Raw genomic sequence first — 24,125 nt, 5'->3', positions numbered from 1 at the left:
CGTGCAAGGAGTGTTCTAGGAAACGGAAAGCACGATGGTATGCAGATCCAAAAGAAGAAAAGCGTGAGAGCTTTCCGGAAAAGCACTTTTATCTATTGTATATACGGAGACAAGCAGATATCGAAAATCGCATTTGACTTTGTGAGATCATTATTGGTCTTGTCTTATGATAATTAACAAACGAAACGAAAGAGAGAGAAAGAGAGAGAGAGAGAGAGAGAAATATTACACTAAATTCACTGTAGCGTCGAATCGTAAATATTTAATTGCTTTTTTCTACCTTTTTTTCTACTGCCTTTGGAGTACTGAAATTTCTTTCGTTTTCTCATTTGCACCGCTATCCTACGTCCGGTTCGTATTAGTCTTTAATGCATTGATTTTTTAGTTTGTAATCAGCAAGTTTCTTTCTTGCTTTAATATTTAATTCCTTATCGTCAATGTTGTACTCTGATTAATATTAATTTAAATTTAAAACGTATACGCAAAATTATGTAAACAAAATCTTTTCTAATTACTATTAATTTCTTTGTGAGTATATTATAATATATATTACTTACGATAAGATATCAATTTATTTAGAAATATATAATATTTTTATTGAATAAGTTATAATCTTCGTAATTATATATTATTGTAGTATATATTTTTCTGCATCTTTTCACCGACGTAATTATTTTCCATTAAGTACTACAAAGTTTCTCGTAACGTAATTGACAAGTTAAAATATTTCTTTCTACTAACAGAGAAACAGATATTTGGAAATAAGAGTAAACTTTCCTCGAAGACTAAAATCATGAAAGTGCTAACGCACACCAAATGTTCCTCATAATCGCGACTAAGCGCTGAGTATTAAAAACTACTTTAAATGTAATCAAAGGGTAGTCAATCCCCTGTCCGTTCCCACTAGAAATGTGCTTCGAGTACCAGATCGAGTGGGATCAGCTCGTAAAATCCTAGCACTTTCATACCCTTCTTAAATCGGCCTAAAATTAATACCGAAAACTGCCTTTACATGCAATGAATAGTATTATCATTCAACGGTATTATTTATTACGCGTAATAACAAAAATGGCATTTTGCAAACAGTTCGATGATTTGTAATAAAATATTGTTTATTCACAAGCATTCTTTTATTTATTAACGCGAATTATTTTCAGTGTATAAATAAGATCTATATACACATATGGAATCTTTTAAATATTTAGACATTGACGTGAATACAAATAAAGCTAACGAACTGAAACGTACCGTTGATGCACGAATGAATTTTGCCATTAAAACGATTAACTATCTGATACATTTTGGTTCATCTTCAATAGTATAATTTCTCTTTACAATATGCAATAATGTGTTCAAATATATAAACAATCAGTCCATTAGTTTGAATTTGAAAAGTGATTCAGAATTATCACTATCTATTTATTATTTTTATCATCCGACGATCGATAAGATTTCTAATATTTAAATCTATAAAAATATACTGTCCATGAGAATTTTCGTAACTCTAATTTACATTTTTATCGATCACAACGTTTTCTGGCTGATCTGCTTGCATTATCTTAATTTTCAGCTAGACAGCTGCAAAAGTGCGCAGAGATCTATCTATCTTTGAATTTTGTCTCGGGATATTTATGAAATTAATATATCGTAAAATTTGGTAACAGCCACAATTGAAATAGTTCTTCTTGTTTAACATATATTTGTATTACATTAACGTTAACTGTTTATGTTATCTATTTTTATATTTGTAAATTGCCATCTATTAACGTAAAAGAATTATACTGAAGATGACCACAATCAATGATCGAAAAAATTCCAAAAAGTTAATTGTTTTAATAAAAAGACTATTTGATGCGTATCGAAATTAAGCAAATTTTTTTTATTTTTGACATTATTATAATACTATTGATATTTTATGATACTTGTAAGGTAATGTTTCAAATATTTTGATTATTGTTCTAGTACGGAAAGTTTGGAAGATCTCATGTCGCATTAAATAGTTCTGTTAACGTACAAATTTACAAAATTTGGTTTTTAATAATAATCTTGTTAAGAAAGATCTTTAAAATCTCTTACAAAAAAGGCAATATAGCGCAAAAAGGTATAATTAATTTTTCAATTTTCAAGGAAACAAGTTTTTGTAAAAGAAGAAAAAGAAGTATTTATATTCTATGTAGATTTGTCTGAGATTAAAATCAAGTTGCACGACACAACCGGATATTCGTATTTTCGAAATATGCCATTTTACAAATTTACAATAGATTTTTTGGAACTTACTGATATTTAGAAGAAAAAAGAAATTACGGCGTGTACTAAAAATACTAATTGGCGTTTGAGATTTGTTAGACTTATTATGACAATTTAAAAAAAAAATAAACTTTATAAAGTTAATTTTTTGCTTCTTACAAGTTACTTTACAATTTTCATTTATGATCAATAATGACACAGAAGTTGACACACTTTTAGAAATTTGTTTAACGTACTATTCGCAGTTTCTTTTTAAGAAAAACAAAGCATCTCGCGACGAGTCATTGCACTATAATAAAACGTGTTTAATCTCTCCTCTTATCATCGAAATAATAAATGTAATGAAATTTTGGTGTCTCAGAAATGCCAATGTTATTTTTGATATTCGCCATCGTCTCGCCTTACGAGCGTCGGCGACGCTTCGCGAAATCCATCGTGAATTTGCCGATAGCGTGTCCCAGAAATACGAAAATCAAGTCTCGTCGTGCAGCTTGATTTCGATCGCAGGTAGACACACACAGGATGTGACAAGCACGAGAGCCGGGGGTATGTACAGCCAATCAGTGGTTTTTCCTAGACTGGCTGTCATTCAGTCAGCCAAGTGGAAGGACAGGAACGGCTTGTGGTTCGGCTTTCGCATTATTCATTATGCAGCTCACAACACGCCGTCACCTGCCACCGCAGTCCTGCATACACAGCCAGGTTCGGGATTGACCACACACGCGTACTAACGTGTACATATAAACGCGAGCAAAGATGTGTGTGTGTGTGTGTGTATGCGTATTTAACAATAAGCCTAAATCATAAAAATCCTGCGTCTTCGCGTAGCAATGTTAACAAGTTGCAACAATAATCCCGATAGGTACTTTGTCAAATTTTGAACTATATAACATCAACGCATTCGCGATTTCTGATTGTTACATTGTTAGGTCCGTTGATATAAAACGCTTATTATATCGTCCATTGTAAAACATTGTTATATCATCGATAAAATATGAAAATCTTTTGTCTTTGGGAATTGACTCTCCCATTATCAGAATTACACAGAAATCGTATTAATTTGAAAAGACTAAAAATATTTCTCTTTCGCATGTGTACGCGTTTTAATGAAAAAACAGTAAATAAAATATTAATGATTTTATTTTTTCCAAAAAGTCCACGTTAGGATCAAAATAAAATATACCAGGGAACATATATCACGTATTGCGATTTCGTGTCTAATGGAATGGCATCTATTGACGTCTTTCAATCTTATTTTTTCCCCAAGGTAAAAAGACTAAAAAGAGAGATGCGAATCGCACGAATTTAATGCACGCGACAAAGGATCGCAGTTACGATGTATGTACAGAAATGACTCGGACCAGAAACGCGGCTCTGTTGACTGACAGCACCCCATCCGTATACAGGCAATATGTTTATACTAGACTGATAATGAATTCATGCTGTGCGTAGGGCAAGCTACTTGTGAACAGGTTGCAGGAGCATTACGGATCGGTTCGCACAGATGCTCTTTTGTCGGCAGATGAGTGAGAGCCCAAGGGATAACGCTGGATGATATCAGATCTGTCGGATCGATATAAGAATCGGGGGAATCGGGGGTAAAATACACTTACACACGCGCACACACGTATACGTAGTAAGGTATTGCGTGAGTGTGATACGCAGCCGGGGAAATCCCACGGGTCCCAATGGGAAACCATCCACGGGGCTTAATGACAATTCTGGCTATTCTATATCGCTCAAACGCTCGTTTGCGCTCGTTTGTATGTACGATCATTGATGCTTAAGCATGTATACCCACAAAATGGCGATGTTTGATAGTCGAAGTGGTCGAATTTAAGGGAGCGATCGTGAAAATGCGCGTAAAACAATAGAAAAATTTCGATAAATGAGTGTATAATCGCTTCGTAATGAAATTTCTCTCTCGCGGCCGATGATTTACGATCCTCGGTCGAGAATAGGCACGCTAGATAAAATATAAACGAAGAGATTTCAGAGAAAATCCGCGGGGGAGCGAAGACGCGGGGCGCCAAATGGAGGGACAAAAATAAATTTAAAAAATTAAAGAATATGTTTGCCTATTAATGAAGTAATAGCCTGAATTTGACTTGCTTGAGGGATAAAAGATTATTTTAAATAACGTTGATGATTTTGTTATTAATTTTTTTTGTAAAAATGTTCAATAATACATAGATTATATAGTGCACGTGAGAAAAATAAAAATATATTCTAAACATCTATCTTAAGAAATATAGATGTTAATGCCTTCCTAATCGGAACTCGTTAAAAAGGCGGTTTTGGCGAATTACGCTTTAGAATTGAGGACAGTTAAGACGCAAGTGATAGGAAAAAAACTCGACACGGGAAATCATGTACACAGCGTGTTATCTATCGGGAAAATTTGTGATTTACCAGTTTAACCGTATAGTTCCAGATAAAATTTCGTAAAATCGATAGTAGCATGCCGAGGATAACGAGAAAAGAATTTTGATATATCCGAACGTAGGTAACGTCACAACAATGGTCATGTATCGACTTGGGTTTAGGTTTCTTACGAAATATGAATTCAACACTCTATAGATGAGAACGGTCACGATACATTTAACAAAAACAATGTAACATATAAGTAAGAAAGTGATGTATTTCGAGAAAGTATTAATATAAATATTTTTAATTTTAATATATATTATACTTATTAATATTAATATCTTTTCGAAATATGTCACATTCTTACTTATATCTTACATCGTTTTTATTAAATATTTCGTTATAAAAATACTTTATTATATGGAGGGGTAAAAACCATAGTGGTGTAGGTAAATCAAATTTTTTTTAAATATTTTCTCGTGTGCACAGATGCAATTTATATATTGTACAGATTGCATCTATGCATACGAGAAAATATTTTTAAAAATTTGACTTACACACCACTGTATTCTTACTTCTTACCCCTCCATATATATAGATTAGTATTTTTTCGAAATACGTTCTCAAATATTAATTTCCGATATAAAGATTTATCAAGTGCTACTTATTTATTCAGATGTAAAATTACCATAAAATATTATTTCTGATAACAGAAATGTAAAAAATAATATCGTCGAGAGGCGAACGACGGTGATAAAAACAGAAATATATGTACATACATGACGACGATCCTGCATACGTCCAGATGTCCCTTTCGTTGCACTCGGACGAGAAAACGCGGCTTCAAACTGCGATTCCCAATAGCTCTCCCGGAGGCATACCTGCAAGTTAACCACCATTTACTACAATCACGATCATATCATATTTGTATCATATATAATATTCGCGTAATGTCTACGCGCTACGTACGTTTGATACGACAATTATCACAAATATACGACTTATGCGCCACTTCTCTCGTGATCAAGAGACACGGTAGTGTCTCGCGCCAAGTACACGCGAAGCGAGACCGCAAAGTGACTCTTTTACGCGACGCGACGGGTTGCGAGTACTCAAGATGTTGAGATCTCGATAACGAGTGAACGGATCAAGTAATTATTAACGCGCGAGATTTATTCTAATACGACAGCAACGATCACGGAGAGACACGGAGCGATTCAAACGCGATACCCCCCCGTAAATTAATTATCGTCACGAACGCCGTAACTGTCCGCGGTTCGAGTCGCTGCCGAAAAGATGCTTGCGATTCTCGAATTAAGTATTGACGACCGAGCGCCGCCGCCGTCGCGCGCGGCGCGAACTTCACGCGGTACGCTACTCAACGTAGAAATGTAATTGATCAAATTAAATGTTTCAGCAAATATCACATGTGGCCGAAACAGCGAATTAGGTATATATACAATGGCCGGTATTCATAGTCAGATCTTAAATAGAAAGAGAAGAAATAAACGAAGAAATATATGTAGTATAAATACCTGGCAACAATTGCGCAACCGTCGCATTTCCGATATTCAGTTTCAGCGAGAAAATGGTGTGACGTTCCGAGCAGAGGCACGCCGGCACGCGAAGAGAACTTCAATGGACTTCATGCGCGCCGATAGAATCGTTGATACCGGAGTCGATGCAACGGCGATTACATTCGCACGTTGCGACCCAACGTCCATCAATGCTTTACGAGAGATCGTGAGTTCACGCGCGATACCTATTCACTTGCGACGGAGCGATTCGAATGCGATTCCGCGATCGTCGCGACGCGTCTCGTAATCGACCATAATTTCAGATTTATTATGGAGCTTTTTCATGAATCTCGGAGCAACGATATCGCCGATGACGCAGCGCCATCTCCACGCAGTAGCTGTTTAACAGATAATGTTCGAGAAATATTTAAATAAATGTTGGAAATGTGGTCGAAATAGCGAATTATCGGGAAAAGAGTAAAAGATGCGGGACTGCAGGAGTTAATTACAAAAACGAAAAAACATGCGCGTACTCCTTAGAATGTGATATATTACGATTCACAAAGTAACCAGTTAGTCGTAGATATATATGTAGCGCCGACTTCAACAACTATCTAACGTCTAATATTCAAGTTATTTCGATAAATATTAAAATGATAATTGGCGCGGCTAATTGCAGGACCGAAAAAATATGCACATACCTGGCAATGATCGTACGAGCGTTGCGTTTTCGATGCGCTTCAGCGAGATGCGCGGCGCGAAACGGATTTCAAACGATGGTCCGGTGTCAGCGATGTGCCGCGCGTGCCGCGCAACACCGGGTTGACGATCCCGCCATCACCGTAACAGAGCGAATATCCGCGATTACGAGGAACGTCCGATGCTGTACGACATATTCGCAATTAACTTTCACACGCGATTACTTCGAACGATAATTATCTCGAGGAGTACGGAGCACTTGGCGATTCTGCACGATCGTCGCGGCTCGCGGCTCGTTTCGCGATTGACCACGGTTCACGATTTATTAGAGTGTCATATTACGATTCACAAAGTAACCAGTGTCGCGCCGTTGTAGTGCCAACACTGCCAACTTTACAGTAATTATCTAATATTTAAAAATTATTTCAATAAATATTAAAATGATAATCGGCGTGGGTAATTACAGAATGAAATAAAGCGTTATATAGTGCGACTTTCACCTACGTAAAAGTAATTTTCGAAATATTAAAAAAAATAAATAAATAAATAAAATAAATAAAATCATAGAAATACTCAAAATTCAAAATATTTAGTAAATGTTAGTGTCAGAGACAACGAGGAAAAGCATAAAAAACATATATTCTTATTTTCATAATTATTTATTTGATTGGTGAATCGAATATTACAATACATTTTACACCAATCCCTCTATTGCGCCACAATTGGATCATATATACATTATAAAATTTAAAATTATGAAAAAATAAATAATCAATGACTATATTAAGATCGACACACATGAAATGTTCAAACTGATTATGAAACTAACGACCAAATTCTAAAACTTGTATAACAAATAGATTAAGATTAGGCGGGTATGTTCTCGCTAGATGTAATGGAAGGAATATATATATCCAAATAATAATGTAATATGTTTCGAACGTAATAAATTGCGGTACAATAAATTTCTCTTCTTCTATATTCACAAATGTTATCCCGTCATTCATACATACATACATTCGTACAGGCATGTATATATACGTATGTTATATGTATATTTACACATATCATTCAGCTTTTCTCTTTATTCGCTATTTCCTCTTTCAACGATTTTCTTTTTCGACCCAACATGTCGTATACGCAAGGATTTGGTTCGGTTTCTTGATCTGTGTCGGAGCTACAATCACTGTCGCTGGAGTTATCATACGTTCCGAGACCAGGTAATATGCCGATACATTTGAGTCCGCTATGTTCGTTACTGACATTTACTTGATTTGGTATAGTCTTATCGTTTTGTTTATTCGACTCGGGACTAGAAAGAGAGGTATCCGCCACAGACATACCAGACGTATGTAGTTCTTTCTTTTTGCTGGTATCGATGTCATCTTCGGATGGAGATAATTTTCTTTTTATTCCTGTAAGTGCTTCTCCTGCATAAACAAGACATTAGCATAATTTACATATTATTTAGAGTACCTTCTAGAACTTTTTCATAGATTTTTATTTTAAAAACTTTACCTTGTTTTTGTTTGTCAGGTCGTTTCAAGACGACGCCTGCGGGCAACTTTAACTGCGAAGTGCGGCTACTGAAAGAAATAATTAAAGTCGAATAATATTTATCATTATTAGATTATTAAATTATTTAAAAATTCATCACTAGATTTAAATTTTATTCAATATAAACAGTACCTTCCACAGGCAGTATTTTTACTGCTGACAGGCGGGTTCTTCAATTCTTGTTTTAACTTTTCATTTAATTTCTGTTCTTGAAGAGAAGCAACTGCGGCTTTAAAATCACGCATTTCTTTCTCTTCTTCAAGATTTTTTTTACGTTCTTCTTCCATCTTTTTTCTATCAACCAAGTCCAAAAACTCTACTTCATCGTCATCTAATCCCTTAATCATATTTTCTAAAAAAATATATATATATATGTATGTATATCAAAATATATTTTTCAGAAAGATTTTAAATTTTAATAATACATTTTAGAGTATTAAAAATGTATTAAAAATTGGAATTAAAAAAGTATTCAGACATTTCTGTAATGTCGAGATAACTTTCGATCATTTTAAATCATTAGCAAATACTAAAAACTGCCGTAAAGAGCAAAGAGCGATTACTGTAACTCAATAATTTGTGATCTTCAATATTAACCCTCCGAGTAGCAACCAGGGACATTTGTGTCCATTCTAAGAAGCGTTCGTTTCTTTGTTTAAAAATCATTAAAAATAAAATACTTAGCAATTTATTGTTGACACAACAGCTATGTAGTTTTTAAGTGGAAGGGTTAAAGTTTCGGTAATTTTTGGAGATTTTTTCGAGCAGTTCGAAAGAGAAGAAAATTCGAGAAAGACACAAATGACCTGGTTGCCACTCGGAGAGTTAAAATAATAAATCAATGCGCTGTATTAGGGGCCAAATGTATACGTAATGTTCAACTCGTCACAGATTGGTGATTCGAGCAAAATCAATTTCACTTTTTCACTTACTCAGTTTGTGAGCTTCTTCATATTCTATGTCCCTTTTATTTTTCTGTTCCTGTAATCTCTCGTACAAGGATCTAGGATCGTAAGGTTCCTCCGGAGCCTCTGTAAATCGTTAGACAAGACGAAATATTTATCGACCATTCCCAAACACTCGGAATCGATGGAATTTACTTTAATATATGTATGTTCGCGGTACGATATGTATAACCGTCAATTGTACATTGTATAATATGTAGAAAATACGAAACGTTAAACCTAACCTATAGGCTGATCAGCGTTCCGTACACGGTCCCATTCCTCTTGTCGCCTTTGCCGTACTTCGGCGATTTCGGCTTCCGATATAAAGCCCGAGCTCATTTTCGCTGCTTGTAAATATCGTACTTGCGAAGAACAACCTACAACGCTTGCAAATGTTTTTTGATGTTTTTCAGTCCGCCTAGAGAAACTCAACGAGGACATACGCGATCGCTGCACTTCGTTGACAGAATTATAAACTCGTCGCTTATATATATAGGTATATATTTCTTATCTACGTGCGTTTGGACAGAAATTTTCTAAATGTTATTCGTGAGATCTCGGAACTGAGATAAATATCGCTACATAATAAAAAACAAGGGAACAGGTTCGCCGAGTGAACAGTGAACTGATTGTTTTCAGAAACACGAAGCTCCGGGAACTGACAGAGCAATGAGTATTCGGTCAACCATTAGGGACGATTTGTGGCAATCTGCGGGATAGGCTAAAGACGATGCACACACAGAGAAGCGTAATCAACCAATCACCATCGAGAGCTTTACAATGGCGGTCATGGCGTTTCATGGTCTATTCGTTCTCCAGGATTCTCAATTGTAATTGGTTGAGGATCAGTTTAATATTTATATCTTACATGTAGCGATAAATATTAATTTATTTTATAAATTTATATCATATGTTAAATATCTAATAGCTCTCTCTCTCTCTCTCTCTCTCTCTCTCTCTCTCTCTCTCTCTCTCTCTTTCTCTCTCTCTCTCTCTCTCTCTCTCTCTCTCTCTCTCTCTCTCTCTCTCTCTCTCTCTCTCTCTCTCTCTCTCTCTCTCTCTCTCTCTTTTTCTCTTCTTTCACTTTCACACTTATGCTAGGTCTACAATGCGAGTCGTAAAGTCGTGAGTCGTAAGAATTGACCAATCACAATCGAATTTGAGGAGAATAATCGACTGTGATTGGTCAATTCTTACGACTCACGACTTTACGACTCGTATTGTAGACCTAGCATTATGCTAGGTCTATACCCTTAATATAATAATAATAAATATAATTATTGATTATTATTATATTTTTAATATCTAATAACAACTTAAATGTGTTGTATATGTATATTAAATAATACTAATTTTTGTATTAAATAATTTTTATATTAAAGATTATTTAATATATTAAAAATTAGTATTTTATATTAAATACCAATTTAAATTTTAAGTAATATCAATTTTTCCAGATGATTGTATTCCATCGTATTTTGTTGTAAATATATGATGTAATTATTATGTATCTATATGTTATATATGTATTATGTATAACGGCCTTTAAAAATATTGCTTATACCTTTTCCTCGATACTAATACGTACCAGATTAAATAAAATTAAAACTCTTTATTTATTATATAGTTCTTGCAAACTTTTTGGCATAAATAAACAAACAATCGTTTGTAATATAAAAATTTATTATATTTTCAACAGTTTTTTTTATAAAACAATACAAATATTAACACGAATCGCATAAAATTAGAAACATTATGATCTGGATATAACCAAATGATGAAATAAACATGAAACATTAAAAAACACTGTGTTGAAACAGTAAGAAAAAATTAAAAAGTGATATTTAAAAATGTAGAGCATAAGTGAAGCAAAAATATTTTGTTAACTACTAATAACACATTCAAGGGAGATCTATTTGAATAAACAGTTTTAACAGTTTTTAGCTATATCCAGATTATACAATATCTACTTTTTTATATTACATTTTACAATAACAACCACCTGTTGTCATATCGTTTAATAGATCCCTTCAAAAGTTCTATGAATATATTGTCACCATACTGTCTGCAGGCTCAGCACATAGAGCAAAAGCTTGGTACAGATACAACTAATTGTGAGTTGCAATCCACTGAAATGCGCCAATGCCATGTAATTCTGCTTAATCACTTTGTTAAATATTAACTATTGCCATAGTTTGCATTTTTTTCCAGATAACATATTTAAAACTTGACTTTTCCTTGTAGAATTTGATCGTAAACTTCTGACGTTAATAACTGATAACCAAGCTTTGCGTCTAAGTAATATATTTTGTCTTGAACCTTGTACGGATTGTATCCTTCTTCCTGGAGATCTTTCTTTTTCAATTTGAATGTTCCTGTAAACAGAATATTTAGCATTTATTCTATCTGACCTAATTTAATATATTAACATATTTTCTTCATGTATTTCGAAAGTTAGTGCAAACAAAATCAGACATACTTCGTGATTTTGCTTTTCTTCAATTCCTTAATATTTAATTTATTTTATAAGAATATACAATGCTCATATCTAATACTGATTTTATAAGCATGTCTTCTCAAACAAGATCGTAATCTCGTTGATTAAACTTCGCACAGTTTATAGACTTTAACCAGTCTCAAGATATTTATACATAAACAAATACCTGTGAGATCAATTTTCGTCAGAATCCTAACAAATTGCGGCCTGGCATAAGGAGGTAATTGTTCTTTGATGTCGACTGTTAATTTATTTAAATCCAATGTCCCGTCTGGATCATAAATTGCTGCCATTCCTGCTCTGCCTTCAGCACTTTGAATCTGTCGATAATCATTCTCATCTTAATGTTATTAAATCATGCTTATACATAATATTGCAATTTTTATTCAATTTATCGAAAATTATTATATCAATATGTCAGTTTATCATTATAAATATATACAATTTATATTTCTTACATAAAATTATTCAAAAAAGGCTAGTGAAAGTTATTATTACCTCCACGCCGTATACTATACAATCTCGATAACTGATGAGATTACTGACTATGCCTTCAATCTCAGAAGTCGATACATTTTCTCCTTTCCATCTAAACGTATCTCCTGTTCTGTCCTTAAAATATAGGTATCCTAATTCGTCAGCAACAAGAATGTCCCCTAAATAATTATAATCAAATTCACAAATATGTCTGAGTTCTGATAAATACAATTTTGTGTTATAATAGATACAATTGAGCCCATAAAGAAATTTACGAATTACTTTCTTCCTTTGTTAATAAATGAATATCTAAGTTAATGGAAATATATATGTCCAAATTTGTTTTTATTTAATGAATAATAAATATCAAATTTTACCTGATAGAAAGGCAGAGTCGCCTTTTGTGAAAATGTCATAAATTACTTTCTTCTCAGATGCTTTTTTATCTACATATCCTAAAAATGCTCTCGTTGGGTTGTTTGGTGAGATCTTTCCAATAAATGCACCAGGTTCATCTATTAAATAAAAGTCAGAACGATTAAGTTATGACGTACGTAGAACACCAGAAAAAAATAATGCAAGCATTAATATTGATCAATAAACTTCTTACTTAAGTCATAAGAGAAAATCATTACTCTTATATTCTAATAAAATTCACTTCGTGCGCTCTTTTGTAATCTCATTTATTAAAATTTTTATACAGTATGGGTTTTATTTATACATATTATGGGTTTTAGCACGAACGGCAAAAATATCAATTATATATATTTATGTGGATATAAATTTTCGTCAAAATCCCACATACATATATTAATCAATTAGTTAATATTGTTCTATCAACTTACTTGGTTCACAGACTTGGCATAGTCCTTTAGAATTGCGTATAGGTTCCCCTTCTTCATTCACTTTAATCAGAGAAACGGGGTATACCGATGGGATAATTCTTGAAAAGAAACCTATTGCTCCCATTTTATTGTCAATGTTCACTGAAAAAAAAAGATATAAAGAAAGAGATTTTTTAACGCTCCTATGTTAGTTCAATCATACTTTTGAAAACTATTTCAATAAAAATAGTAATATTCGGAACGTTGGCTATTGTAATAAAGAATGTATATAAAGTAAAATATAAAACTAAATATTTTACAATACTTACTGACATTACAATTGCCTTCAGTTGCACCGTAAAATTCGAGCACTTGTGAAATATTGAATCGTTTTATAAATTCGTCCCAAATCTGCGGCCTTAGTCCGTTGCCGAAAATCATTCTAATACTATGTTCATGATCCTCCTTTTTAGGTGGTACTGCCAAAATGTACCGACACATTTCACCAATGTATTGACCAACCTGATATTTCCCAAAATTTTATATAAATCTAACGCTCACGCAATCTCAGTTTCATTAGTAAATAACAAAAATCGAAGCAGGACGATACAATCCATTTCATGAAATAGAAGCACGAGAAATACTAATTTTATATTATGCGTTACGCTATACGGAACAAATTAATATAAATTATTATAACATCTAAAATTATTCAATCGATTTAACAAATAGAAAATTATACTCACGGTGCATTTGTATTTATTACAATCAGCAAAGTACGCGCTGGCGCTAAATTTCTTCCTAATAACTGTTGTATGACCATACACCAAAGCTAGCCCTATAGCCATTACGCCTCCAGCTGTATGATATAGTGGCAATGGTGTATATATTCGATCAGAATTACGCAAGACTCCCATGAACTCAACTGAACTTGTGATAAAGGTATATCTGTAAAAGACACATATCAATATCATTTGTTTCATTTTATTTCTGGAAAACTGTCGCTATATTTTTTAAATTTTGGAGATTCCAAAAATTGTGGATAGAAATTTTCCAAGCTTGCGTGACCTAAAAAAATCTTTTAGAAATCTTTTCGTTTCTTTCTTTTCGAAGCGTTTTCTTGAACGTTTGAGATATTACCTCAAGAGACTTCTATCGAATTGTGTTGTGACACAAATTGATCTCGATTGGGATTAAATTATTTTTGTGCAATAAAAATGTGAATCTTATATTCCTATTGTTTTCCTATTTTTTATATACAATCACCACAAAACTCTTTTTGAAACGCGTTAGAAACTCTCTTTTGAGAAAAATAGCCAGAACTTGTGTGTACCTATTTACCTCGAATTAGTGATAACAGCTGCTTTGGGAAGACCTGTAGTACCGCTAGTATAAATGTACAAAAGTTTATCATGAAAACCACTTTTTTCTTGTACTGCCGGTGGTGTAGCGGGTGTGTCCACCAGCATAGCATTCAGATCTTTTTCTTTTAATCCGGACATTGCATTTGTGTGATTTCCAAATCTGTACAACGTTAATTTAGCATCCAATGATGAGACGATATCTGTCACCGCTGAAATTCACAGTTTATTGGAATTAACGGTTATCGAAATATTCGAAAAATTTTAAAAGTAACAATTAGCAGAAAAAAATTAATTCTACATTTAAACGTGATTTCTGTTTTTTATATAATTCTAAGTGAAAAAACGAATAATAAATATCAGATTAATTAGTGTTCTTACCGTCAAAAAACTCGGTGCCATATATAAGCGCTTGGCACTTTGCAACATTGATACAATGCACAAGACTGCTCTTGCGCAAATTGGTGTTAATCAAAGCCGTTATCACACCAAGTTTGGTCAAACCTAGCCAAATTGCAACAAATTCCGGCCGATTCTCCAACAGTAAAGCAATCGTGTCTCCTTTCTTGTAACCATGTGTTTTAAATATCGTCGCGATTTTGTTACTAAAATCCTCTATCTGTGAAAGAATTATACAGTTATGTAGTATACGTACACGGAAAAAAAATGAAGTTGCTTCAATTAAACGTCGACGTCACGGGCTGCCATAAACATAAATAATTAATTCAATTGGATATTATTGGACCAAATATTTAAATTATTAAAATAATTATCTGATGTTTTTTGTTCATTAATATTGATGGTGTTGCATCAATAAATTTTATCTCAATAACACTGACGCTGTTGATACAAAAAATGACGCTGTTGACACATCATTTTTTTCCGCGTATAAATTATATGTATTATAAAAAAGACTGCATACATTATAATCGAAATTGTGAATGGTAAAATATAATATATGAGAAATACTGATAAAATGATTTGGAAAATTTATGTAATTTGATTTCATCACATATTTTTTTCTTAAAAATAAAATATTGCATTTATATGTAATTAAAATAATCAATAAATTGATCGAGTAAATTACTATAGCAAGCGTAATAAAAATCTCAGAATAAAAAGCGCGGTAAAGAATTAATTCAAGTTCTTAAACCTGCCAATTTCAGGATTATATGAAGCCTCGTTAATTTTGCAATAAATTATTTATGTCATAAATATAGAAAATATCAGTTAAATTTAAAATCTGTTTTTATTGAATATAACATGGCTTATAGATAAAAATAATATCCTCCTTCTGTAAAAATAAGTTTTTACCTGTTGAAAAGTCCATTCTTGATCTTCGAATATCAAACAGATTTTATTAGGATGACGATTGACATATTGTCTAAATATATCGGCGACATTTCTGTTTTTCTTTTCATGAGAATGTACTGACCATAGCATTCTAACATATCCTAGAAGTCCTCTGAAATAAGATAAAAGATGCTCAAGGAAAACAACTTCCATAACTAATATATTCTTTATGATCAAGAAAATGTTTTATCCCATTATGCTTAAGGCTCTTAATGTTCGTATAATAATGTTTGAAATGAAAAAGCAATATCCACTGAAAATAATTACTTTATATAGGAAATTTTATTCAGATATATCGACAATAGAATATAAATTTAAAACATTTATAATTACTATTATTTTATGTGATATATTATTCTATTTTATTATATAATTCTCGATTGATATTTCTCGATAATAAATCTCTCAAACACGTGTAATCATAATTATTTAGTACGGGCGATTACACGAATCACCAACCGGAAAATTCCGTTATATCTTCTCGAGGTCAAGAGAAGAGAATGACGTTTACTTAGCAGTGCGGAAGTTTAAACTAGCAAGTTATAAAATATAATGGAGAATAATCTGTTCCTCTTTTTATATTATTTATCTTCTTATATTTCATACTTTTCGAGCATATACGTTCAAAATCACTTTTAGCTTCGACACTTAAATCTTTTAATGTTAGTCACATATGCTGTAACGCATTCACATGCATATCTCCTAATAAATACATTTGATAACATTGTTTTCTTATTAAAATGATATGAATCGACAATATAGCTAGTTCGTAATAAACCTTCATTGATTTCTCGTGTTGAGGGTTGCGAAAGGCATTGAAATTTGATGGCTACGGTTTTGATCATGACCTAGATCTAGATCTCAAACACGGCGGTGACCATGACCATGACCACGGTCAAATGTATGATTCCAGACATCCCAGTCATGGCCATAGTCACGGTAATAGATTGCAACCATAGATGAGAAAAATATCGTCGAAAGACCCAAATCCCAGGGCCAAACGCGCGGCAAACACTTCCCTGTTGATATCTTCACTCGCATCTTCACGACATACGCACGTATGGAGCGAGACGAAAGCAAAGTACACATTAGAATATAAATTGTTTATTTCTATAATTTTTTAGTCCCTTTTTTCATAACGTTCGAACTTTGTTCTCATTGAACGAATGAACGTTCAATGAGATTAAGGATCTATGGGGAAACTTTATCGACATAGCTGTAAATAAATCAAACATAATTATTTAGCATGTTATACATGATAAATAAAAAGAAGAAAATATTGTAATTTTTTTTTGTTATAAATTCTTATGAATTCTGCTATATAAAATAAACATCTTGGTAAAATGAGTATCTCGGAATTTCTATAAAAATACTGACAATATACAAGTCATATTACTATAGATGAGGGAGAAGTAGAATGAAAACAAATAACATTTGCTTAGCAGAAGTATTTTAAAAAGCAACTATAGGTAAACTTCTTATTTCCTCCTTATGTACATCCTGATGTAATTCTGTGTATCTAAGAATATTTCACGATTCCATGAACATTATATGATAATGATAAAGATATAAGAGATAAGATGCAAATGTATGTACACGCGAACTCTTGTTATTTTATATACATCACAGCGACTGAGCTTGTGCCACGTAAATAACTTTATTTAAGACTTATTTGAGAGGACAATTATGTAATGACACGATTGTGATTATCAAAAGCTATGCCGTATGATTAGATTTTTCTTGCTTCAATTTCTGAACTGTCTTCTTTTTATAAAATTCCTAAAAAAAAAGGTGAAATTTAAAAAAATATTGCATCGTTAAAACTCGAAAACGATGACGAATTAAAATAAACTTTTTGCTCTTTCTTATTTCGACCAACGTCCTCGTTTTTCGATTTACTCTGCCAGTTCCTTAATGTTTTGCTTTTTAACATGCTTTGTACATTAAGTTTCCGGTGAAAGTTGAAGAGCATCTTTCGACACCAATATTTTTTCACGCATGTCTTTTACTCGCGTCTGGAACACGATATCTGAAGACTGAATAAAAATCCACGACTCATAAGATAAAATTACTTCTAATTACTTCTGTTCGTAGTTGCGTGATAGATAATTATAGACACTCGCGTCTCAAACCTTTCCAATTCACTCATTGTTCGTAGATAAGTATATATATTTTTCTCTAGCTGTTGCACCTTGTATGTAAGTTTCTATTAACACGATGCAAACATTTCTCGTATGAATTAAACATTTTTGATCATATCTTGAACGTTTATCAATCTATAAGCAAAACGAGGAAAAAATATATTAAAACTTATTTGTCGAATTAAATTAATAAATGAATCAATCCGAGAAAGAACGATTAAAGAATAAAAAAAGAGATAAATTTTTTATGTTATCTTCTTTGTTGCATGCTCACGAAATTTGCATATGTTGATTCTCTGTCTTTGTGTTCAAATAAACTGTAATCGCATGTACATACATTCGATATGGAATTGCGTAAATCGATGATCGGCAATTGTTAATATTCATCACCTTATTTCCCAATTTAATAGTAAAAAACTTTAAATAAAATTAGCTTCCTGTTCAATCATCTTTGTAAGAAAGAATATAAAAACTAAAACAGAGTTGCTCATGCAGTTTAAATGGATTACGTAAATTCGTGAAGCTTTTAGATGCAAATTGTGGAATAATCTGTATGCAGAGAATTGCTATAAAAGTCAATCTGATAAATGCATAGCATAAGCATATCGTATTGTATATCGATATCTCATGTGACCTTACGGGGACTCCGAATAGAGAGTGGCGTAAGTAGTTACGCCAATGTTCTGTTTCTGTATGTCACTAAAGTGATGTGGCGCGAGAAGAAACTTCATGAAGGTTTTTATCTTTCCTTACTTTTCCCGCATAAGTATCTCCAGTGGCGTGGCCTTCGATAATTTAAGCATCCAACATCTGAATCACGACGATTCGTTGCGTGCATGATTATTGTTACGCAGTTATGAAGATTATAAAGACACAATTTTTATACGATTTACAGTTTGTAAATAAACAAATCTTTTTCTCACGGAACATCATATATTGCTCTTTCATTTATTTTTCACGGAAATACCGCGTGTTTTGCTCAACGAATGAGGAAAATATCGTTCGGGACAATTAAGTCGATGAGACAATTAATAAGGTTAATCACTGAATGGAATTTTATCTTTCAATGAGATGACGTTAATTTCTTATATATAACAACGAATCGGTCACCAGTAAATGGATATAGGATATAGGATACAAAAATCTTCTGCGATAGACTCACTTGAGGTCACGAGGGGCTGTCCTAAGGGCAACATAGAACCATCTCAGGCGACCGCCGGCGACAAAGTAGGCGACGGAGATGACGATGAGCAACTGGAAGAGATAAATCGGGCCCATGTAGATCACTACTGCGGCCACTGCTCCGAACGCGGCTGCCATCAGCAACATAATGAAAGTCAGGCGTCGTAGGAACCGGCCGATCGCTCGCCAACGGCTTCTACTCGCGTCGAGATCTCCCTCCGATCTCGGTGCCGCGTTCGACGCGTTCGCGCTCGCGCTGGCACGTGCAGCCTGCTGAGCGTCCTGGTGCGTACCTGACGGCGCGTTCGCTGCCGCTACGCGCCCCACTCCGGACGTTGCCCTCGACGCGTCACATCTGTTGGCGTTGTGCTCGTGCAGCGGTGTCGGCGCCGATGCCAACGCCGGGACCGACGGCGACGTCGACGCCGACACCGAGGATACCCCTGCGAAACGGGCCTCGCCGCGCTCGATATCCTGTAACGTGAATCGTTGCAAGCGCGATTAACAAAAGAATTCTTTTTCTACGAATGCGTTCTCCGAGACGCATTTGAAACGGGACGGGAATGACGGGATTGCCCTTTCGACCTTTGAAGTTGCGAGTCATCGCGACGCGATAAGAATTAAGCGATTATTTTGTTCTCGTAGACAGGCTGCGATGATAGTGTAATCGTAGTTTTATTAAGGCAACGCGTACAATCAAATCAGTGAAACAAATTAATCATATCGACAGAAACTAATGACCGTTCAATCAAGTATTAAATTAGACTGACTGGAAAATTTTTTTGCTTCTTTAAATTTTTGTGACAAATTTGTAAAACCAGGTTCTATGCTCCGTATATCTTGCAAGATCGACATCGAAAGATTAAGACTTCGAAAAGACTCCTTTTCTTTTTTGCTGCAATTAAACATTCTCAGAATTCGCAATTAACTTATTCGTGCGCCGGGTATTTCTATGCAAAGATTTTCCAGTCGTTGATCGACTAGAGCACAGTGTAAGGTTTCTAGCTTAGCTGACTACTTTCTAGCAATTTAGTTTCTCCTATCAACTGTATTTCTAGCTAGTATATGACCCAGTTAGAGTGGTCCGACTTTTGCAAGATATCGCACTAGCTGTTAGTTCCGCCTAGAAAAATGCCAAATATACATTGCAATCCAATAGATAAGTAATTAATCTTTTATATATATATATATATATATATATATATATATATATATATATTAATATTTTATATATTTTTTTAGGCCGTTATTTAAAAACTAATAATAAAAAGTGTCGTACGAATTACATTTAAAAAAATATAAACGTAAAAACTAACAATTGATACATAAAAATCGAATATCTTCCCGTATTTCTTTTCCTTTGCAAAATTTCAGTCGAGTCTATTTATATCTGCATGTATATAAATTCTCAATTAAAATCCTATCAAAATGTAGGAATAATCTAATAATCATATTAATTTATATTTTGATTTGCACTTAACACTTTTCCAAGTGTCAAACTTTTTTTATTTATATATTGAAAAAAAAAAATACCAGCCTCACGTTCAAAACAGGGTATGTGGCGCCATCTAACGTCGCCACATAGAAGCAAGGATCGCAAATTCTGATTAGCGCGTTTCTTGCTGCCGATAAGATCGCGCGCTCTACTCCCATTAGTCCCATATTAACTTCCGGTTCAGAGCATTTCCGGATTGGAGGCAACGTGCTCGATCACTCCATGCGTAAAATTACTTACTACAAAAATGGGACTATATCTCCATGCGGCGTGTGTCTTAAACGGGGCCAACACGCATTTTTGCAGGATCCTTTTAAATCGCGTGTTTACCGCGCGTGAAAACACGTCACGCTCGAATCGCCATCGGGAATGCTACCCCCTTCGCGGCACTTCGCGGCTGAGTCGCTCGACGATTGACATCCCTCTATCCGCACGACGCACGAACGTGTTGAAAAGATAAAACTCGAAAGCTTTATGTAATTCGCCCGGAGACGGTTCGCGGCAGATTTCACCCAGCGGACAGACTTCCGCACTCTCTGTACTATAAATAATCAATAATACGATAATATCGTGGTGCTATCTCGTGGTGAAAAGCGGCAATTTTTGAACAATATAATTAATAACAATTCTGATCATTGATTCGAGTTCATATAGTGTACAAATTGCATTTTTCTTTTTACAAACATGTGTTCTCTTAAAAAAAAATCATTTTACTCTGAGAAAACCGCAATTTTATACTTCGTTTAATTTCGGAGAAGCGGATCGATTAAAACATAAGAAGCTCATGTATATATACAGATAATTGAGATAATTAAAAATTAAATCAATATTTAATGCAACGAATACGAAAAAAGTATCATAAATATTTCAATCCGGTTTTCACTTGTATTACTCCGAATTAAGAAATAATCAAAATAAATTCATCATGGCTCGTCATCTCTGCTCCTTTTCATCGCGGCGATATTTTCGGTCTTTCTTGGATTTCGTTTTATTATTCATACGTATCGCTTTGTCGAGAAAACGATAAAATATCATATAGAAGGTAACACGCACGGGAAATATACTTATTTCTCTCTCAACGCGAAACTTTCCGACTGTTCCGCGGAACAGTTAACATATATGCAGGGTCACGATCTGATTGCATAAACCTCGCACCATTACGTTCGATTTCAATCATGATTCGGCGTTTATTAAAATTATATCTAACAATAAGCCATAGAAATCGGAAATTTATTTATCTTAGACTTTAAAGACCATACCTAGGTAGCAGAGTGACGTCAATTAGACGTCATTAAGACGTCTTTAGACGTTATTCTGCTACCTGGGTAATAATAAAATACACGCCACAGTAATTATGGTAACGAAAACAGTTGCACGATATCTAATGAAAAAATTGGCGATTTACTATTAATCTTTGTTCCTTGCAAAATTTGTATTGCGCAGTGTGTAGAAATTATAACTTTTCATTATCTGGCAGTAATTTATTAAACTTTAAATTCTATTAACATTTCGGACCACAAAACAAGCCAATAAATTCTTGAAAGCAGCGCCAAGTTTTTATTTACATATAATATAATGCATGAAATAAAATGTCGAAATGTCGAAAGAGAGAGAGAGAGAGAGGCATTTCCAAAAAGAACTACTTAAATCACAAAAGAAACATTGCATTTCTCTCATGCAAATCGTCGTATACGAACATAAATGTATATTTAAAAACGGCATACTCTCAAAGCTAGATTATAAATCGTAAGAAATTTCAAGAATCCTACGAATATAAAAAGTGAAGGTACGTTTATTTTAGAGTGTTAAGTTGTCCTCGATTCATCAGCGGTTATTTTTATTTGAATGCCGAATCAAATACTAAAGAGATCTGTCTACGTAGATCCATGTATGTATAATAGAAATCGCATGCTAAAAAATTATTACGTAAGCCAAAAGTACGTCGAAAGTTTAAATACATTAACCTAAGGCTAGTCACGCTTATTTTCGAGTTTTTAATTCGCCATACTCCGGTCAGTGAGACTGCTCGACTTTATCGCATCGTTATTTTCATACTAATTAGTATTTTTAAGCTTGTAATGTAAGAATTGCAAATACAGAGTCTGAACAAGATGATTATGGTAATATCATCAGCTCAAGAAAATACTAAAAAATTGAAAAACATTTAGCAGTCCACTCTCTCTCTCTCTCTGGACCGGAATGTAGCGAGCAAGAGTTAAATTGCAAGATTGCGGTAGGTCAATAAACTGGTTTCTACAAGAAGGTTTTTATTCAACAAATAAAAACCCGTTTATCAGGTATCAATTATATGTATACTATATATGTATACTTAGTAAGAAGACTTAGAGCAGAGACTATAATTTAAACATTTTGCATAAAAAAATTTTGCATAAAAAATGTTCAATATTTCATATGTTAAATATTAATCAATTAATCAATATCGAAAGTCGCTTTCGGGAAATAATTGACCGAATCTTCCTGTGATGTTATTTTTTTACCCGGTATTTATTCTTTTTGAGTAGAGACTAAATAGCAAAATAGCAAAAGCTAGCGCTACGCGTATGAGAGCCATGCATATGAGGTCGCGAGCGAAGCCGCGGGGCATGCTAGTTTAATTCTATATACCTAAATAATTTTTAAAAGTATCTTGTATATATAAATATAATTAAATAATTATTCTCTAGATTTAAGCTTTATTTGTTAATAGCTATTATTGGATGATTATGTGTTAATATTATAAAAGAAATAGTACCGATCATATTTTAACGAACTTTTATATTTAAAAGGGAGAAATGTATTTATATTTTTAATATAATTATATTCATACATTATAGATACATTAAGCAATATTTAAATTGCTTACACAATTATTGTCTCGCTGTCTTATCTGTATTTGTATGGAAATACTTACACAATCTTTGTCGGCCATGTGCCCAACGTTTATTCCATTGTTGTGATTAACTGATATCGTCGATATAGTATCCGCCATTGTAATATAACGTTAAAAAACACAAAGATGTAATAAATAAATATTTAAATTATCCAATTTATTCAATTAATTTAACATTTAATAAATGTCACACAAAGATCGAAATAACAGGAACTAAAATTGACAGTGAAAACATCTCTTGATATTTTTGATATATATTATTAATTAAAGAACAACTCGCTGTCGCAAAATTCACGTTTTACAACGCGCACATCGCACATACACACCGGGTAGTTCTCGCGAGACACCGCACACCGCACCGCGAATTCTTCGACGATTTGGTAAAAAGTAAGAGAGTATTTCGCAAAGAAAATAAGCTTCTTTACAGCGAACGGAACAAGTATACTTATGCACATCCACTGACCGATTCGATTCCTGTTAGTATACGGACTAAATGAAATAGCAACGGCAAGTCGGTTACACCGCTCATGAAAGCGCCCTCCCTCCTTCATTTCACGTGCGTGTACCGGTT

General features: G+C 33.6%; 2 protein-coding genes across 3 annotated transcripts; both read right to left on the bottom strand.

Annotated features, from left to right (window-relative positions):
- Window positions 1–7,793: 7,793 nt before the first annotated feature.
- LOC139816033 (PSME3-interacting protein) lies at window positions 7,794–10,007 on the bottom strand. 2 transcript variants are annotated; one of them, XM_071783322.1, is made up of 5 exons: window positions 9,577–10,007; window positions 9,320–9,418; window positions 8,520–8,739; window positions 8,349–8,416; window positions 7,794–8,260 (listed from the first exon to the last, which is right to left on the bottom strand). In XM_071783322.1, exons 1-5 carry the CDS (start codon window positions 9,773–9,775, stop codon window positions 7,902–7,904), a joined length of 945 nt encoding a protein of 314 aa, XP_071639423.1. In that variant the 5' UTR covers window positions 9,776–10,007; the 3' UTR covers window positions 7,794–7,901. The 2 variants fall into 2 exon arrangements, with proteins under 2 accessions (XP_071639423.1, XP_071639424.1); XM_071783323.1 differs by having other exon boundaries at window positions 8,349–8,413.
- A 992-nt stretch (window positions 10,008–10,999) lies between these two features.
- Window positions 11,000–24,031, bottom strand: Fatp1 (Fatty acid transport protein 1). The gene is made up of 12 exons (XM_071782989.1): window positions 23,576–24,031; window positions 19,150–19,643; window positions 15,808–15,958; window positions 14,875–15,112; window positions 14,474–14,705; window positions 13,879–14,080; window positions 13,462–13,654; window positions 13,154–13,294; window positions 12,686–12,823; window positions 12,330–12,487; window positions 11,998–12,151; window positions 11,000–11,709 (listed from the first exon to the last, which is right to left on the bottom strand). Exons 1-12 carry the CDS (start codon window positions 23,651–23,653, stop codon window positions 11,555–11,557), a joined length of 2,334 nt encoding a protein of 777 aa, XP_071639090.1. The 5' UTR covers window positions 23,654–24,031; the 3' UTR covers window positions 11,000–11,554.
- Between the last annotated feature and the right edge of the window lie 94 nt (window positions 24,032–24,125).

Source organism: Temnothorax longispinosus, chromosome 7 (genome assembly GCF_030848805.1).
Source record: "Temnothorax longispinosus isolate EJ_2023e chromosome 7, Tlon_JGU_v1, whole genome shotgun sequence".
Taxonomy (NCBI): domain Eukaryota; kingdom Metazoa; phylum Arthropoda; class Insecta; order Hymenoptera; family Formicidae; genus Temnothorax; species Temnothorax longispinosus.
The sequence above is the reverse complement of the archived record's forward strand: the minus strand, read 5'-3'. Positions and strand labels throughout refer to the sequence as shown.

What these genes read in the sequence shown, in the direction of transcription:
- Fatp1 (XM_071782989.1), bottom strand. Translation starts at nt 23,653, where the DNA reads ATGGCGGATACTATATCGACGATATCAGTTAATCACAACAATGGAATA. An exon ending in ATGCCAAGTCTGTGAACCAA is followed by an intron (nt 12,824 to 13,153) that starts GTAAGTTGATAG and finishes TTTATTTAATAG; the next exon opens with ATGAACCTGGTGCATTTATT. An exon ending in GTATAGTATACGGCGTGGAG is followed by an intron (nt 12,152 to 12,329) that starts GTAATAATAACT and finishes GATTATCGACAG; the next exon opens with ATTCAAAGTGCTGAAGGCAG.
- LOC139816033 (XM_071783322.1), bottom strand. Translation starts at nt 9,775, where the DNA reads ATGTCCTCGTTGAGTTTCTCTAGGCGGACTGAAAAACATCAAAAAACA. An exon ending in TGAAGAAGCTCACAAACTGA is followed by an intron (nt 8,740 to 9,319) that starts GTAAGTGAAAAA and finishes ATATTTTTTTAG; the next exon opens with AAAATATGATTAAGGGATTA. An exon ending in ACCTGACAAACAAAAACAAG is followed by an intron (nt 8,261 to 8,348) that starts GTAAAGTTTTTA and finishes TTGTTTATGCAG; the next exon opens with GAGAAGCACTTACAGGAATA.